At 47.0% G+C, this 19,506-nt stretch overlaps 1 protein-coding gene across 1 annotated transcript in view; it reads right to left on the bottom strand.

Moving 5' to 3' along the window:
- Window positions 1–807: 807 nt before the first annotated feature.
- The window catches only part of ECSCR (endothelial cell surface expressed chemotaxis and apoptosis regulator), a 44,784-nt gene continuing 26,085 nt past the window's right edge, over window positions 808–19,506 (bottom strand). The window contains exons 3-8 of the mRNA XM_075068290.1: window positions 9,823–9,922; window positions 4,749–4,864; window positions 4,263–4,361; window positions 3,389–3,425; window positions 1,972–2,065; window positions 808–1,322 (exon numbers count right to left, since the gene is read on the bottom strand). Coding sequence (XP_074924391.1) covers window positions 1,314–1,322; window positions 1,972–2,065; window positions 3,389–3,425; window positions 4,263–4,361; window positions 4,749–4,864; window positions 9,823–9,922 — 455 coding nt within the window. The 3' untranslated portion in view covers window positions 808–1,313. The remainder of the gene's footprint in view (window positions 1,323–1,971; window positions 2,066–3,388; window positions 3,426–4,262; window positions 4,362–4,748; window positions 4,865–9,822; window positions 9,923–19,506) is intronic.

Genomic DNA, 19,506 nt, shown 5'->3' with positions numbered 1-19,506 from the left:
TTGTGTGCTGAAGAATAAACAGAGCCCTCAAGAAAGGGCTGAAATGTAATTACATGTGGTTGATTGATTGTCCCAGGCTGGTGTTCAGGTCCACCAGTGTACAGTGATTATGTGCCAAGGTGTCTCTCTGCCTGAGGGCTGGGTTTACACTGAAAAGTTAGGTTGACCCAGGAAACTAGTTGAGCTGTAGCCAGTGCTAGGTTGACAGAATTCTTCTGTTGACCTTGCTATCACCTCTCAGGGAGGTGGATTAACTACAGTGACAGAAGAACCCCTCCAGTTGTTGTAGGTATTGTCTCCACTACAGTGGAGCAGCCGCAGCTGTGGCATGTAGCATTTTAAATGTAGACATAGTGTTAAGCCCGGTGGCTTGTTGAAGCTGTTAGTTAGGAACCAAAGACTGGCCGCAAAGAAAAGGCTGCATTCTGTTAAAGTGATTTTACTTCTGTTATTCCAAGTAACTGAATCATTTCATCTAACAGATGTTGCTGTCCCCATTCAGAAGGGATCAGAGCACAGACCTGTTGGAAGCATCATATACTCAGAGACCACATTTGCCGTCAAGGAAGGGTTATGGATATTCCCTGCAGGGAGCTTACTATAGTCATAGGAACATGTCTGACTGGCTGAAGTTTAATTCATAAAAATTATAATTAAAATACTTTGCACTTCTCCAGCAGCTTTCATTCATGGATCTCCAACTGCTTTCCAGGCATTAATTAATGTAGCCTCACAACACCCCTGTGAGGTAGGTAAATATCATCCCTGCTTTAGATAGCCCCTCTCCGTGCCTCAATTTTCCTATCAGCAATAATGCCTCAATTCAGCAAAGCACTTAAGCATTGACTTCAGGCCTGATCCACACCTACTGAAGTTAATGGGAGTCTTTCTGTTTGTTTCAATGGGCTTTGGATCATGCCTTTCAGTGCAAAGCTGAACTGGGATGTTTGTGATCAGCTGTGGGGCAAGCCAATGATTGTCTGCCACAGATGCCAAAGGGTCATTAAAGGAGTGGTTTGTGTCATCAGTGAAGTTGTAGGTTTGGTTCTTCTACCCGTAGGAGCTGCTAGAACACACTGAAATTGGTGTGCCTGTCAGAAATATATGAGAACATCAAATATTAGGAGTGGCTGGCTCCAGCTGGAGAAAACTCTTATGACCCACATCGGGTTACTGAGCTTGATTTTAGAGTAGATATATTGATTGGAAAGGATGTAATAACTTATAAAGGAAATGCCTCCCCCTGCCAAAATAGAAAGTCAGTGCTGATTAGCTAGTAGTGTTTCCTCATGGCTCCTGTCATGTCACTGTCTTCATAACACCTACAAAAGAACCAAAACATGATGCATCAGCAGGTTTTCTTGGCAGACAAAAGAAAACAAGCAAAGTACCCCCCCAGGGACTAACCCTTGGAGAGCCACTTGGAAACTCTTGGCCATCCCTCTAACAATCCCAAATGCTAGACTAGGTGTCAAATAGTAACCTTTAGGGAAGTGATGGTCCAGCTGTTGCGGGGGGGAGGGGCATATGATGTTAATTAAACTATGTACTACAAACACCAATCACAACACATCATACCCATGGTGGGAGTTGGGAGGAGGACAGTGGTCCCTGATCTCTCAAACATAGGTCTCTACCTCCAGCTAAAGAACTTTTTTCACTCATAGTGGTAGTACCTTCCCAGTGTGTTGTCAGGTGGCCACTAGAGGGCAACATAACCCTCACTTATACCTACAAAGACAGACAGTACATGCTAATAGTGCTTCAAAGTACTCAGATAGTTCAGGTAAGCTTTGGATAAGCACCCAAATTCTTCCATGCTGTTCTGAACCAACTCAGATCTCTGGAAGTTTGCATGGACCTGTTTATTATCACCTTTCTGATGGATTAAGAAAGCAAAGGGATCTTCTCCCCAAGGACAGAAACAATATCCTAAGCAATTCTCTAAAATTTGAGGCTAGAAAGAGAAACCTTTTCTGAAGAGGGGTAACTTGTACTGTTGTTCATGCTTAAGTTCTTCATGGAGATCAGAGTGATGCTGTCCTTGGCTGCAGCAGGAGAGCAACTGCTAAACAAGAGAAGGTGCAGGCCAATTACTGTCTTTGGAAAATTAAAGCAACTGTCATAAGAGGAGAGGTTTCTCATCACAATCAGACAAGGCTAGGGAAAAGGATGGCTCAGTGGACCAGGAATAGCTGCTAAAGCTTTCCCCCTCTTGGTTGCTGGTTCATTTCCAATCCATGAAGAGAGAGGAGCCCAAGCTACAGAACTCAAATCTGGATTTGGCACTCCCCATAGTTATGGGTAGGAGGCTTCTGGATTAATGGATCCAAACTGGATCAGTGAGATACAGCATAGTCCTGTGAAATTTGGATCTGATATTGGAATCATTGTTCTGGTTTTGACCCATCTCTACTGGTATAAATGAAAGTTCTTCTCATCCGATGTCTCCTCAGTGGTCTCTGGGAAACAAGTTGTGGTTTCAAACCAATTCTTAAGTAGGTAAATGTCCATGTAACAAATCTATCAGCACAATTAGTACCGTTGCTGGCAGACTCCATGAAGAGGCCAAGGACACAATGGACAGAGCGCCTGAATTACCCTTTCATTACGTGGTCCTTCAGCATCATGGTTGAACACATTGCTAGCATGGGGAGTCTTGCACTGACTGTTGCTTATGCTGTGTCCGTTCTGGGGCTACACAGCGGAGTTCAGCCTCCAGGGCTCTGGCAATCACTAGGTTATTGATTGTGTTATACAAAGAAGCACCAGGGACACATTGTTTTAAAGTAGCAGCAGCAGCATTCAGGGGTATTACTACCGTTTGTGTTGTGGAGGAGTGTGAAAAAAGTGAGTCAGGAAGAGGCATCCTTTCCCTTTACTCTGTTGATTCAGATTAGATTGTCAGACAGTTTAGAGAAGGTTGATCTAGTGACTGCGGCACTAGCCTATGACTGGGGAGATCTGAGTTAATTCCCTGCCACAGACTTTCTGAGTGACCTTGGGCAAGACTCTCAGCCTCTCAGTCCCTCGTTTGTAAATTGGGAGTAAATACCTTAAAGAGTGTGAGGTGCTCAGATACTGTGGTAATGGGGCATGTCATATAAACTTGGTCTTTGGGACCACTCCTGTCTCAGTGAATGCATTTTCAGATCTGGGGGCCTAAACTTACACATCTAAGTAGATAGTTAGGTACCTAAATATAAGTAGGCTGATTTTCTGAAGGTGCTGTACCCCCCACTGGCTTCAATGCATCTCAGAAATTCAGAGATCGGTCCTAGTCCATGCCTGGAGCTCACAGGTGCTATGGCAATACAAATAAATTATATTAATCCCTGATCCTTCATAGTGGGCCGTGAAGAAAGCCGTGATTGCCGAGCAGCCTTACCTTTCAGATACCATGGAGCTCTCTGGCTTCTGTTTATCTGTTGGGGAAGAAAACAGTTGGTGCTGGGTGAAAAAAAATATCTATCAATGAGCAAAGCAAGATGTATTCAGAATGACCTTGGTAGTATCGTAAATGGCAATCAATGGAATGTAAAGCCTCTGCCAAGTATTTCAGCCCTGATTAGAGAAAACTGTACAAAGCTGAGTGAGCTGAATACAGTGCTGATGTTTGCCTTGCTTGTTTCGTTTAAGCCTTTTGGCTAAGCATCGAGTGTCCTGTCAGTTGAGCTGCTTTGCCCCTAGTGGACAGTCCTTGAGCTGGAATACAGGCTTCACCAGGAAATTTTACTACACATTCAGTGCAAAAATCTGTGCTAATGCAACGTGGAGCAAGAGATTTAAAGCCAGTAAAATCTGCAAATTGCATTGAGGCAGCTCCAGACTTACCTCTGTTCCTTGTATGTGTAGGGTAGGATTTAGTCTTTCAATATATGTTCACACTGGATTGTTTTATTTACATAGGCAAAAATGACTACTCTCCACTGCACTACGTTTGGTTTTAAAAGACAAAGCCATTTTTAATAAAAGCATCTTAAGCTCATTCCTCTCCCCTTCTACTCAAACGGGCCAGATCAAGTTTTTTTGCTAATTAGTGGGGGTAAAGGGGAAGTGGGAAAGGAATAATTTCAGGATGAGACCAAACATGGAGAGTTTCGGCCTACAAAGGATTTTTATACCAAAATTACATGGGCCCAGTTCTGAAGCCCATCTGTGACTGAAAACAGGGATCTGGACCAGAAATGCCATTTAGCTCTGGATACAACCCCTTATAGCACTTCTGGACTGACTGTAACCACACAAGCATATACAAATACCTTCTGCATCTTTGGAACGGTTACACTTGAATCTCAGACTGACTACGCTGGCCAGGACGATAACAACAACTACCAGAATGACTATGAAGCTGATGACACCTGAGCAATGGAGAAAAGAATAATTAGTCAATGATAATGTAACAGGTCTGTTTGGGGCCCAGCCTAACTCCTACTGAAGTCAATGAGTTAGCCCTGTTGACTTCTATGGGACTTTGATTGCATCCTTAAGGAAAAACATTAAGCAGATTTTTATTTCTGTTGTAATGAAGATCAAAATGTATTGACCAGAGATGTGATATTCACTAGAATGAGAAACCTCTTGCTCTTTTGTCTTAGGTGGTATTTTCCTCAAATGACAATACATCTTGACTTTCAATAAACCTTTAACACAAAAGGCTGAGTTTATTCCTGGTCTAATCCTACCAGGGTTGAAAATAACTGCACCACTAAGCTTCGCCTCCGGATCACCAAAATACAGGCCCTTACCAAACGCTGCCACCGTCAGAGCTGATTTCTCCTCCGTTGGGGCAGGGTCTGGGAGGGAAGGTCTTGTGCTCCAGTCAGAGGTGATGGTTGTAGAGGGCACTTGTTTCGAAGCACCTGTGGAAAAGGTAGTTTTACCTAAAGACTTTCTACTCAGAATCTGGGGAGAATGTAATTCCAAGGCCACACTGGCAAGGTGCCTCCATTCCCCCAAAGAGCGTTTAGCCTTACAGCCGAGAGAGACTGAGCTGCTCCCAGTGAAATCAATGCAAAATTCCCATTGGCCTCAGTGAGAGCAGGACTGTATTTTGCATGTCTGTGCCCCTTTTCATCAAAAGAGCTGCATGAATGAATGAATGTTCATGACCTACCATTTTACAGCTGGCACAGAGAGGTCAAAGGATTTGCGGCATGACACATCTTCAGCAAGAGCCAAGTATAGAGCCTGCACTTCCCGATTTCCATTTGTGTGCTTTAGCCAGAAGACCAGCATTCCTCTCAGAGAACCAGCTTTCCTGCCTAGCTCAACCAACCGCCCTTTATGCCTGAACAGTTCATCCCAAGGAAGGGAAACTTCTGTGGTGTTTTCAGGTTTTCCAGAGAGTATATGGGAACTATCAGACACACTGGTTAGCTCCTGGCACAGCTCTCTGCCTCTGCTTATGGCAATGGCTTTGAGAGACAGTGATGTAATGGCACCAATCTAGGATATGCTGTGCAAAGGGTTGTAACACCGTCTTTAGGCACCTACAGTGGAGCACAAACAGATTTTCCAAGTGGAAACCAAAGGAGCTGGTCAGAAAACGGAATTTTTGTCCTGTGGAACATTCCAATATTTCAACATTTGTTTTCATCCAAATCAGGACAAAAAAAGTGAAGTATCAAAATGTTCACAGAATGAAAATTTCTGAAAAATTTCCATTTGGAAGTGTTGAAATGAAAAATGTTGATATTTTCAATTGAAATAAAATGTTAATTTGAATGGAAACATTTTGGTTCAAAATGTCACTTTGGAAAAGGGAAATTTTTAACGCCAACTGACATTTACCCATGGAAAATTTCAATGTAGACAAAACACATTTCTCAACATCCCCTGCCCCTCCCCACCCCCTCAAAAAAAACCCACAAACACCCCACACCTTCTTTTTGACTGAAATTTTCAAGCAGCCTTCAACAGCTGCCTCCCAGAGTAGAAATGTGCCAGAGGAACATAACTGGTAGTGGGATTATCCAGCTTGCAGATGTTGCTGTACAATGGTTCTATTAGTCATCAAGTTGTTTGCCTTGTGCTAAAATACTGCATCTTCTAATTTATCCATGGTCACTTGACAACTGTCTTATAGGACTTTCTTTGCTACTCTGCTTGCTGAGCCTGGCTTGGGTATTTTGTATTTGGGAAATGTTAGATCCCACATGAAAAGCCTGGAATGATGGAAATATCAGTAGCAACTTCATAATTAAAGCTGCACTTAGCTTTTACATAAAGCAGGATTCAGATTAAATACCAGGCTCTGTGATACCCTGAAGAACTATTAGCTTCACTGAGCATAAACATCTACACAGATAAAACTAACTTACACTACATGCACTTGGACTTGTGTAAAATCTGAAATGGACTATTGAGGGGGCGGGGGTGGACTTTAGTTGTTCCACAGTCTTGGGTTCAAAGCCTGAACTCAGGATTTAGAGCTCAGTCCAACTCTTGCTGAACTTAATTTGAGTCATTCCACTGACTTCAGTGCTGGATCGAGCCTTTGCTCTGGAAGAACTGTCCCTGAAGTCTACAGGAATCTTGCTCAGAAGAGACTACAGGATTAGGGCCTACGTCAGAAGCATGGCAAGGATCTTTCCAAGACATTACAGGGGGCATTTTACTCTCAAAGTGAGGTCACTCCTTTCACACTCAGACACAGGGAACATTGGTTGGATTTTGTCATCTGGTCTATACTGACTGCTGGGATGACACCCCCATGTATTCCAGGTGTTACGGACAGCAGAACTCCAAGGTTGGACTTCATTTAGAGCACCTGGACCCTGTAAACCAGCTAGTTCAATTGCATTGAATTCTTGTTTAAATTAAAAGCTGCTGTATAAAGGGACACAGCCTGTGCTCCCAATTCCCCTGGATTTAGATGAGGAAAACACAAGACATGAGACTTGTCAATGGACAGTTTGTAGCAATTAATAAGAATTATAGACCAAGCTGGAGGGAAACGTTGGTTTTCCCTAACCATGGTGGCACCCAGTGAAAAAGGGCTTTGTTTTAGGCTTAACACCTTCCCCACCAAACCAAACCAACCCCCTGCTATGGTTGTACGCCATCCCCACCCCCTATTCCATGCTTCGAAGTGAGATCGAAACCACGAGGAAACAGGGAATTAAAAATTCCCCTGTGACTGATCAGAAACTCACCTAAACTGTTTGCCAAAGATATTTGTGCCACTGACTGATCAGAAGGCTTGACTTCAATGCTGTTTGCCAGCGCACCAACAAAAGGCCTTGGGGAGGCATGTGGGGGGGTATTTTCATAAGTGTATGTGACTAAGAGCACAAGTCCCATTGATCTTCCAGAAGCCTGGGGATTATAAGTCAATTGAGGTGCTTTTGAAAATTCCACCCCTTCGGCTGGCCAGCAGCCACCACGCTCCACTCCAAAGAGCTTCCTGAGCCTCTGCAGTGCCAGAGCCCCACCCCGCCACGCTGAATGCCAAGGTTGTGAACAAATTAGTGCAGACCCTGAACACAGCAGTGTGGGAGAATGTCTGGTGCATTTTCAGACCACAATGCATGTCAGCGCAGGGGAGTCAACTCTAGGGCTGCCCTTTGTTTTTTAAAGTTCCTTGGGGAAACTGTCGCTTTCACTGAACCCTCAAAATTCAGCTCACAGGATAACACTGCAAGCCGGAAAAAACCCTGCAGTTGTTACTGCATTCTCAACCTGAATTTAACCACAGACTCTCTTCCCAGTGCTTAATTTTTGCCAGGGCTTGCTTGGGCAGAGCCCTGGCACCTCTAGTTTGGCAGTTCATAGCCCCGGCACTCTGGGCTTTCCTGCTTCTTTTATGAAAGTAAAAAAATTGCTTGGGCCTCCGCACCTCTTTCATTGCAAATTAAGCACTGTCTCTTCCTTATCTCTGCCCAACAAAATCAGATAGCCTGCCAATAAACCGTCTATGGCACGCATTAGCTTACCTGTGCAACCATCAGAGATACTGGCTGAGGGTATGGCTACACTTGCAGCTGTACAGCGCTGGGAGTTACAGCTGTCTTCGTACAGCTGTGTAGGGAAAGCGCTGCAGTGTGGCCACGCTGACAGCTACCAGTGCTGCAGTGTGGCCACATTTGCAGCATTTGCAGTGCTGTTGGGAGTGGCTGAACAGACATTCTGGGATACTTCTGAATACCTCTGGAGGCCAATTACAGCGCTTTTGGTGGCCACACTGGCGGAGCAGCGCTGCATCACCAGCACTGCAATCGTTATACCCCAGGCAGAGCAGGAGTACAGCCAGCGCTGCAGCCAGGGAGATGCAGCGCTGTATGTGCCTTGCAAGAGTGGACGATGAGTAAGTTGCAGCACTGTAAACCCACCACCAGCGCTGCAACTCTCCAGTGTAGCCAAGCCCTGAGATGTTAAACTAAAGACTCAGTGCTCTACTCGGTGCTGGTTAGGCCCTGGCTGGAGGACTATGTCCAATTTTGGTCACTAATGTATAAAAAGGATATAGTCAAACTGGAAAGGATCCAGAGGCAAGGGAGATGATCAGAGGAATGGAATGCAAGCCATATAAGCAAAGGCTGAAGGAAAAGAGGAGAATAAAGGGGGACATGATAGTGGTCTTCAAATACTTGAAAGGCTGCCATCAGGACTGGCACCAGGGTTTCTTGCACCCTAGGCGCACGGCCATTTCGCCGCTCCCTGCGCTGATCCCGTGGCTCTGGTGGAGCTGCCGCAGGCATTCCTGCAGAGGGTCCGTTGGTCCGTGGCTCCAGTGGAGCTGCCGCAGGCATGCCTTTTGGAGGTCCACCGGAGCCGCGGGAGCAGCTGACCATCCGCAGACATGACTGTGGCAGCTCCACCGGAGCCGTGGACCAACGGACCCTCCGCAGGCATGCCTGTGGCAGGTCAACCAGAGCCACCTACCGCCCTCCCCCAGCAAAATGCCGCCCCCTCAATAATCCTGGCACCCTAGGCGATTGCCTAGGCTGCCTAATTGGTAGCGCTGGCCCTGGCTGCCATATAAAAGATGGAGAAAAGTCATAGCTCTCTCATCACGGAGGGCAGGACAAGTGGCAAGGGATTCAAACTACAGCACAGCACATTTAGATTAAATCTCAGGAAAAACTTCCTAACTGTAAGGACAGCAGGACAATGGAACAGACTGCCTTGGGAAGTCATGGGAGCTCCATCACTGGAGGTTTTCAAAAGGAGGCTGGATAACCATCTGTCATGGATGGTTTAGGCACAACAAATCCTGCATCTTGGCAGGAGGTTAATCTAGATGACCCTTGCGGTCCCTAATCCTATGGCTCTTTGATTCTGTAACTCTTCTGCCTAACCCAACAGCCACACAGGGGAAAGTTGTGTGAAACTTCATGAAGAGTTTGAGAAGTTCCTACACAGCGTATGAGCCAGACTGGACGGCTCATACTCCTGTTGGTGAGCGCTTAGAGCCTGCTATTCCAAAGGGCTCAGTGCACTGGGCAGGCAACAATTTGACCTTTACCTACATAGTCTTCCTGGCATCACTTGTATAAGGAAACACTCATTGACAGGAGGATGAGTTGCACAATCTAACCCTCTGTGTATGTCTACACTGCAAGTGAAGGTGAGATTGTAGCACACTTGGCATGTAGCGCAGTGTAGATATGTCAGTGTAGCAACCAGAGTGCATCTTTCTGGTGTTACCTTGCTAGCTAGATTAAAGCTAGCACAGATATGCCAACCTGTGCTACAATCACCCTTCGCTTGCAGTGTAGACATAGTATGTGTGTGCAAAGTCTTAGTGTCACTACAATGAAGTGTACCGTACTGTGCTAGGAACACGGCAGGCACTTACCAACTGCAGCTGATGTTGATGCCGATTTTGATTTTCCATCAGCTGGCCTGGACAGATGGCCTTTTGTTGTCTGCTTTGAGGGTCTGGGAGTTGATGTAATTAAAGTCAACACATTTGAAGCTGTGGAATAAATGTTTAGAAACAGCTCAGCTAAAGGCAGTGCCCTTCCCAGGAAGTCCTCAGGCCTCCTGGGAATTATGGGTAATCTGTTAAAAAGAGCATAGCATTGAAGAGCCAAGGAAACTGCTTCTAGTTCTGCTTGAGGGAACAGAGTGCCTGCAGTACTATGACTTTAGCAGTAGCCAGAAATCTTATTGCTCGTGTGTGTTGAGGTGAACACAACTCTTGGGCTAGATGGCAGAAGTTCCATCTCGTATTGCATCTTTTCCTTTTTCTGAATTTTTAAAATAAAGAGGTTTTTACTGGCTTAGAAATACCCATCACCCCCACACACAATTGTCTGCTTTCCGACACATGCTGGCTTATGTGTTTCACTTCCTTTATGCTTGGATGGCTCAAGAGCAGCTACAGAAATTCACCTTTGCAGTTTGCTTTTGAGTTTTGGGGGGTCCACTTGAACGTGACACTCTAAGCAAAACTTTGGGGCATGAACCCTGTGCAGAACAAGGCAGAAAAATAAAGCTGCACACAAATCCCTGCAAGGAAAGTTGAAGCAGCATCGCATGGCTTTGCAGGTTTTCGTTGCTGAGAATCCTCCTAGCTGTCAGATGGGAAAGAAATGCAGGGAAAACAGCTTTAAAGTATTTCTCCTTTAGGCTCCAATTCAGCAAAGCATTTAAGCACATGCTTAACTTTAAGCACATATGCAAGTATTTTGCTGAATAGGCATGGATTGATAAATAGGAGCCATGCTGAATTCCCCTCTCCCTCCATGAATTAGATGACAAGAAGGCTTGCCTTAGGTTTTTGCAAATTGGAACTCTTCTTTTAGAAGGAGTGGCCAAGAGGATCCTGGGGATCCCCACAATCTAAGGGGCTCGCTGACCTCCTTTCTGAACCATGCTGCACCCGAATGCAATTGCTTTTCCCATTGGACAGGAGTGATGCTCTTTCATGTACTTGCTGGTGCCACAGGTGTGGCTGTGAAGTATATGGTGGCCACGTAAAAGCCACAGGCCAGAGTTACAAAGGTATCCACTTAAGTGCTTTTGAAAATCCCACTAGACAGCAATCTTCATCTTAAGGTACCGAAATCCCTTTGTAAATCTGTCCTATGGTGAGTTTCTGACCCCTGAGCAGCAGAGTTGAAAATGGTTATCAGCCAGGTCACTACCTAAAGGAGTTGCACAGTGTGGGATTGCAGTGGGAGGACTTCTTTTATCGGCATAGCTATATGTAGCAGTGGACATCCGCACTGGCTCTAGCTGTCAATATAACTCTGCTAGTAAGGGGCTTGTGCTGCTCCAAAAAGTTAGTTAGTTAGTTGTCATCAGGGGCAGCTCCAGGCCGCAGCACACCAAGCTCGTGCTTGGGACGGCATGTCGTGGGGGGCGCTCTGCTGGTTGCCGGGAGGGCGGCAGGCAGGGTGCCTTTGGTGGCATGCTTGCGGAGGGTCCGCTGGTTCTGCAGCTCTGGTGGAGCCGCAGAACTAGCGGATCCTCTGCAGGCATGCCTGCAGGAGGTCCATCGGAGCCGCGGGACTGGCGACTGGCAGAGCGCCCCCCGTGGCATGCCACCATGCTTGGGGTGGTGAAATGTCTAGAGCCGTGCCTGGTTGTCATGCTGTCTTAGACAGCCCAGCAGCCCAAACACGTTATCAAGTATCAAAGGGTAGCCGTGTTAGTCTGTATCCACAAAAACAACAAGGAATCTCGTGGCACCTTAAAGGCTAACAGATTTATTTGGGCATAAGCTTTTGTGGGTAAAAAACCCACTTCTTCAGATGCATGGAGTGAAAATTACAGATGCAGGCATTATATAATGACACATGAAGAGAAGGGAATTACCTCACAAGTGGAGAACCAATGCTGACAGAGCCAATTCCATCAGGGTGGATGTAGTCCACTCCCAACTATCAGTTCCAGGAAAGGCCAAATACTTTATGCCACATTATGGCATATGTAGTTCTGTCCTAAACCAAATCTGGCACATCATGGGGTACGATGCCTGTGAGAGACAGGTGGCTGTTGACAACATCCAGCAATCATATTTTATGTCTTCTGAAGGGTCTTTTCCATCCTGCTTTCATTGGGTCAAAGATGATTCTTGCAGGGAGGCATTTGGCGCAAATGACAATAACAGATTCAATTGCGTTGGGAGACCGTTTGAGAGAGCAGGACTTGTTTAGTTAGTGGTCGGATCTCTTCATCCGACTTGACTTTGAACCATTTAATGTTTTTGATCATTTGGAGATGCTTCATCTGAATAGTGATGATGGTGATGGGCCATGTTTCAGTCCCATAGGTCAGGATACTGACCACTGAAAAGGGGAATAGCTATTTCACAATGGTTATTTTGGTAGGAGACAGACAGGAGAGCAGATGTGCAGCTGAGCAGACACACATCTGCATCCACTGAACAAAGCAGAATTTTGTTGGTGCAGCTTCTGAGCTTAGACCAGTCCTCCGTGACTTAGGAACACATGTTGTGTTGGTCCTTGGTGCTCCTAAGTTATGTAGGTGCTTTTGAAAATCCCTGGATCTAAATCTGAAGTCAAACTTTCTCAATTTCAGAGGGTTTAGGCAGTGTGACCTAGTGGATAAGGCACTGAACTAGGAGTCAGGAGACCTGAGTTCAATTCCCAGCTTGGCCACTGGCTTTCTGTGTGACCTGGGCCAAGTCACTTCCTTCCCTGTTCCTCAGTTTCCCCATCTGTAAAATGGCAATAATACTGACCTTCTCTGCAAAAGTGTTTTGAGAGCTAAGGATGCAAAGTGTTGTATAAAAGCTATAGTGTTATAGTACGGCCCATCGCAGAAATAGGAGCCAGCTGTGACGTTAAGATCTGATTTCAGATTCAATCTTTCTCAGAGATTTGGGATGTTCAGACCTAGGGGGTTGATTTAGGATCATGTTGTGTTTGCTTGTTTGGGGGGAAATTATGTCTTTCGAGGAATTTTTCAAACAAAAGGTGCAGTATGTTTCTAGAGGAATCTACCGAGATAGCAAACATGTGGACCGGAAATAGGAAGAATTCAGACTTGCTTATCATATGAGTTTATATTTGCAGACTGAAGCTTGTAGCTTTCTGTTGACAGCCTTTGTCTCCCATCTCTTGGGAAGGAGTCCTCACTTCTAGCCACCTGCACCAGCCTCCCTGAGCCAGTTTCAGTGGAACCAGAAGGAAGAAAAGCAAAAATAAGGTAAGGGAGCACTTTTTGTTTGAAAATCCATTGTTTCAATCCTTTGCAATGTGATTTGACAGCTGCTTCCATGGAACTAGACACAGGAGCCCTCTCCTAGCCATATCTGCATGGGCTAATGGATTAAATCAGGGAATAGGAGCCTGGAGTGTGGGTTTAGTCCCAGCTCTCAGAAGGAGTCTCTGGTTCAATGTCTCAACCCAGGAGGGGTGTTGTGAAGAGGGGCTTGTGGGTCAAGCACCACACATTGTTAATCACTTGTTTGCATGAAAAAGGGACACCTGTGTATCTCAAACTTAATGTTTGTAAAGTGAGCGTGGTGCAGGGAAGCCTCTTCTAATGAAGGATGTCATTGCTCTCATTATTTCTATTGCAGTAGCATTTAGAGGCCCAGGCCAGAACCCAGGGACACTGTATCCCTCTCCACATCTCACACTGAGCCCCATCCTGAAGAGCTCACAGTCAATACATATGGTGAACCAGCAGACCCCGTAACTGGATCGAGATGCTGACAGTACCTGCTGTGACGCCGGCTGTGATTCGTGGCATGGCTGTAGTATCTGAAATGACATGACCGAGGTATTTTGTATAGAGTCATGACTGGAGAGTCAAGCTACCTCACTTCCCATGTTCTTCTCTGCTAATCATTTGGATTGTGTCCCCCGTCCCATCTTCTGTCTGGCCAGGCTTCAGAAGACACCTAATCCCACTTCTCAAAAGATTCAGATACTCAGAGGTGATGAGCAGTTTAGAGTGTGACATCTGTTGATCTCATTGTTTAAGGAGCCATATGTATATGTAGCAAGGTGTACATTTGTAACAGGGAGAATAATTAACCATTGGAACAATTTACCCAGAGTCGAGGTGGATTCTCCATCACGGACAATTTTAAAATCAAGATTAGAAGTTTTTCTAAAAGATCTGCTCTGGGAATTATTTGGGGGCAGGTCTCTGGCCTGTGTGCTACAGGAGGTCAGACTAGATGGTCACTATGTTTTGCCCTTAGAATCTATATTATTTTTATTCTTTATTTAATCAAAAAGTGCAGATATGATTTCACTCAGGCTGAAATTCATTTCAGTGGTGCCTCGGTCTTGTGCCACACCTTTGCCCTGGGGTGAATTCATCCCCCAAGAACAAAGCCCACTGGTACGTATAACATAACAATATAATCAGTCAGGTTCCTAATGGTCACGGCTACAAGAGGAGGGTATAATACTGCTTCATTTTAGGGTAACTTTGTTTTCTGTGGGTCTCTTATTGTTCTTGTGCTGCTCATTCACATGTTTCCAATGCTTGGCATTGTGCAATAATAAGCTAGTGCCCGTTGCTCTATCTTGGCAGAGAAAGGCCATTTGAGCTGTTTTCTGGAGCTGAGACAATCCTTAAAGCACATGTTCAAGTGCTTTGTTAAATTTGGATCTTAATGCTGTTGAGCACCACCATGGGTCAGATATTTAGGGGCCTAAAGATACAGATTGGTGCTTAGTGGGGTTTTCAAAAGCAGCTAGGCATCCCACATGGCGCTTTAAAAGTCTGCCCGTCTCCTCAAAGTTTTCATCTCCGGACTGGACTGCAGATGCCAGAATTACCTTGGTCCCTAGTTTACATGAAATGACAACAACAGTTTTCCAATCGCAACTTCTCAGATCCTTTCTTTCCAGTAATTCATTAAAATATAAACCTCAGGGAACAGGAATAAGCATATGAAAACCAGCACCATTTCATAGTAAAGCCCCTTGGAGGGCGGGGGATGGAAAGTATTTCCAGTATTCAGGGAAGAGTTTGAGTGTCCTTGACCAGTTCTAGCAAGGACGGGTGCCAGTAACACTACTGAAATCTAATTCCCAAGCCTCTCTTTTGTGTTGTCACAATCACATTGCCCACCTCTATGATAGAGGAGCAACCATTAGAAAGAAAACACAGGGACAGTCAAGCAAGAGCTTGTCCTCCAGGGAGGATGTCCTTCAGTGGAAACCAACAGTAGTTAACACAAGCGAAAAAGAGTAACATCAAAATTCCCGCTTCCACATCTAGCCAGTCCTGCCAACTCTCAGAATTTTACCATGAATCTTGTGTTATTTGGTGTTTGCCTTCAACTCCCAGCTCCTGGAATCCTGTGATTAGGGCAGGGTCTCAGCTTCCATTTCTTTTTTAAAAGTAACTTTCTAGTCCTCACAGTTACAGAGAAAAGCTGAGTGCCCCCTAAAAGCTCAGAAATCAAAGGCCAGATTAAAAATCCAGAAGTTAATTATTATAATTATTGTTTCAAATCTCATGATTTTAAAGCCAATCTCATAATTCTGGGAGCCTAACCCATGATTTTTTAATACATGGAGTTGGCAATACTGAGTCCAAGTTTGCAGTCACTGCTCCTAACTCGATGGTGTCTAGATAAGTGACAGCAGCTTTCAAATGTGCAGCAGAAGTTCAAAACAAGGGAAACAACAGGAATTAGTGCCCAGACAGGCAGCTTAGGGGCACTATTCTTTTTCTTTCTTTTTTTTTTTACAGATATTGTTCCCCAGAGCACCGGTTTCCAGATACAAGATACAACATTTCTGATGGTAAACAGGGAGATAACATCTGGGGAGGGGAATTTGGAGTGAGGTAGTAGGAAAACTGATTGCACTGCTGTTGAGAGAGAGCCAATGGCCTTGCAAACTTCCTTATGCACAGCACAGCCAACACCCACCAGCACTGTGTCCCCAATTCCTCCTGCATTGCACAAAGGTCATTTTAGTTTGTCCCACTTCTGGACCTGACTTGCTCTCCTTAGAGCTCTGGTTTCCCTCACCCTTGCAGATTAATTGGTTAAAAGGTCGGGTTTTCGTGCGTGGAGTTTTTAAAGGTCCATAGTTTCAAAAGCATCCACATTAATGGGGAAAAACAACCCGCTTTGTTCTATGGGTGTCTGCACTGTCTCAGTGTCTAAATACTTACACAAACCTGATTCTTAGGCCTAGACCCTTAGAAGGATTTAGGTGCCTAACTCCCATTGATTTCCATGAAAGTTAGGCACCTAAATCCCTCTGAGGATGTGGGTCTTAGTGCTGGATTTTCAGATGAGCCCATCACCTACAGCCAGGGCCAGGGTTTCTGACACGCTCAGCTCCAGGGCCGACTTTAGGAAGTGCGGGGCCCAGTTCGAACACTTTCGGCGGGGCCCTGGCAGGGATGACTTAAAAAGAAAAAAGTGTAAAAAAAAAGCCTTCCATTTCTTCCATGTATTATTTACTTTCTATAAGTATATAAATAATAAAATTGTATATTATGTACATTTGCATCATATATGCTGTTGATTGGTTATTATGACACTGCCATTTCACATGTGTGGGTCCCCGCCACTCCTGGGGGTGTGCACATGTGTGGGTCCCTGCTGCTTCCTGCCCCCCCTCATTGAAGCAGGTGTGCAGGTTACTGCCCTGGGAACTGCAGGCAGCAGTGGACATGGGGCTGGCTGGAGGCAGGGCAGGGGCTGACTGGAGGTAGGGTCTGGCTGCAGGCAGGGCAAGGGGTGCGGTGGGCTGGCTGGAAACAGGATGGGAGTGTGGGGCAGGCTGGCTTTAGGCAGGGCGCAGGAGATTGGGGGGATGCAGCAGGGTTGGCAAGGCTGGAGACAGTATGGGACTGGCTGGCTTCAGGCAGGGGGGTGCAGGCAGGGGTTGGCTGGAGACAGGGCAGGGCGGGCAGTGCAGGGGCTGGGTGCTTTGGGCAGGGGTGTGTTGGTGGCAGTTGGTTGGCAGGGGTTTTACAGGGGCAGGGGGCTGTGGGGCAGGGGGTGCAGAGCTGGCTGCAGGCAGGGGGAGGGCAGGGCTGGTGTGGCAGGGCAGGGGGTGCAGCAGAGGCAGCTGGAGCCCCGGCCCTTTAAATAGCCCCCCCCGCTATCCAGGGCTCTGGGGCTATTTAAAGGGCCCAGGGCTCCCCTGCTTCTACCCCGCCCTGGACCTTTTAAAATAGCCGCGGGAGCCCTGGGGAATGCATGGGGGCGGCTAGGGCTCCGGCAGCTATTTAAAGGACCGGGGGTGGCAGAGGCAGCTGGAGCCCTGGCCTTTTAAATAGCCCCCAGAGCCCCCCGATACCCCAGGGGATCTGGGGGCTAATTTAAAGGGCTGCCGGAGCTCCAGCCAGGGGCACAGGGCTTGCCCGCGCTCTAAGCCAGAGCCACAGCGCAGAGAGCGGGGCCACAAAGGGCTTGCGGAGCTCCGGCCAGAGTTCCAGCTGGGGCCGCGGGGCTTGTCGCGCTCCGGCCAGAGCTCCAGCCGGGGCTGCGGGGCTTGTCGCGCTCCGGCCGAAGCTCCAGCCGGGGCCGGCGGGCTTGTCGCGCTCGGGCCAGAGCTCCCAGCCAGAGCTCCACAGCCAGGACAGCGGGGGCCGCGGGGCTTGGGGTGCTCTGGTAAGAGCTCTAGCTGAGAGAGTGGGGCTGTGGGGCAGCCGCATTCCCGCCGGCGTTTTGGTCAGGGGAGCGGGGGCCATGGAGACCCCAGGAGCAGACCGCAGCCGGGGTAAGTAAAAAAAATTTCAAAAACGCCTAAAGCGCGGGGCCCTCTTAGGTTCGATATCCGATTCCCAGGAATCGGGTGAATCGGCCTAAAGCCAGCCCTGCTCAGCACACGCTGACTGTTGCAATGCGGAGCTGCTGGCACTGTACTCCTTGAAAGCCAGGGCCTCTGTCTGCAAACTGAAGGCCAAGATTCTTCACTACTGTGATGCCTTCCGTGCCCCAGCACAAAGGCAGTTGTAAGATAGTGGTATCTAGGAACCTACATGGGGGCAGAGGGGATGCAGGGCCGTCACTTGAGGATTTATGGTGCCTAGGCGAGATTATTAAACTGGTGCCCCTGTGCCTGTCTTGCTCTTAGCAACACAAACATACGCTTACACTACTGGAAAACTTGCCACATGCATGTTATTAAAACAGTTTAACGTAGTTAAGCTGCTGTAATGCTGATGGACTAGCACTAAAAGAAGCTAGCACTATAGAAAAAAATTCTGATTTGATAGAATGAATGCAAATAATATAATGTTTTTTAATGCCTGTCAACATTTTATTGGAAATTTCTATGAAGAGGTATTGAAAGAAGGATTTTGTTTTTAATTAAAAGTGATCTTTCTGGCTTTTTTGGCTGCAAAATCAGTAATAAATGTCATCGTATGACAAGACAAAGTGATGTCTTGTTTGATTGCAAGAATAGCAAGACCAGTCAAGTGTTCCTGACTCCTTGTAAGAACGGAGATAGTTTTTAATGAGCTTTAGTTTTGAGACACTCCGTTCTCCTGATGCTACTGTGACAGGAATTGTCAGTAGAATACGAGTGGCAATGTACACATTAGGATATATGTCAACAAGTTTGCTGATATGAACAAACTGTACAAAGTCCATCATCGATTTTGCATGTGGCAACATTGATGACAGTGTACTCAATTCTTCATACAGTTCAAGTCCATTTAAATCAAAGCGATTGCCATGCTTCAGGAGGCTCTCTAGGTCAAGGGTCCCCAATGCAGTGCCCGTGGATGCCATGGCGCCTGCTGGGGCCTCTCAGGATGCCTGTGTACTGGCCGGCGGACGAGCATCGTCATCCAGAGGTGTCGCCGCCAAATTTCAGCAGCATTTCGGCAGATGCTCATCCTCCGCCACGATCCTTCGTCTGGTACCTGGGGGACCACTGCTCTAGGTTCTTGCACTTTGTCATTAGTTGCTCTTGTTTCCCTATTTCGTTGAATTTAGTCCTGCTCAGCCCGCTACCAGCTGAGTGAATGGAACCCCAGGCCGACAGCGGGTTGAGTGGCTCAGTCAGGGTATCAGCCGCCGGCCTGCTCAGCCCACTGCCAGCCTGGGGTTCCTTGGGGGTCCCCAGACCAGCAGTGGGTGCTGAGTGCAGGGGCGGCTCCTGGAGCGGCAAGCCATGGGGGGTGCTCTGCCGGAGCTGCAAGGGCGGCAGGCAGGGTGCCTTCAGCAGCATGCCTGCGGAGGGTCCGCTGGTCCCGCGGCTTCGGTGGACCTCCCTCAGGGTGCTGCGGGACCAGCAGACCCTCCGTGCTTGGGGCGGCAAAATGTCTAGAGCCGCTCCTGGCTGAGTGGGGCCGGCTGCTGGGACCCCAGGTGGCAATGGGGCAGCAGCCGGAACGGCAGAGCAGCAGCAGGCTGAGCCGCTCAGCCCGCCGCTGCGTGCCATCAAAAATCAGCTCACTTGCCACCTTTGGCACATGTGCCGTAGGTTGCTGACCCCTGCACTATACACTTATAAGGAGATGAGCATATTACAGTTGTTGGAGGGCTCTATTTAGCAGTGACAGGGCTATAGGAAAGTCAGTCAACATTTTTTGTTTCTCTGATGAAAACTGACCCACTCCTTTCCCCATACCAAACTTGTCACA

Source organism: Chelonoidis abingdonii, chromosome 7, assembly GCF_003597395.2.
Source record: "Chelonoidis abingdonii isolate Lonesome George chromosome 7, CheloAbing_2.0, whole genome shotgun sequence".
Classification (NCBI taxonomy): domain Eukaryota; kingdom Metazoa; phylum Chordata; order Testudines; family Testudinidae; genus Chelonoidis; species Chelonoidis abingdonii.
This window is presented reverse-complemented; position numbering and strand designations above follow the sequence as displayed.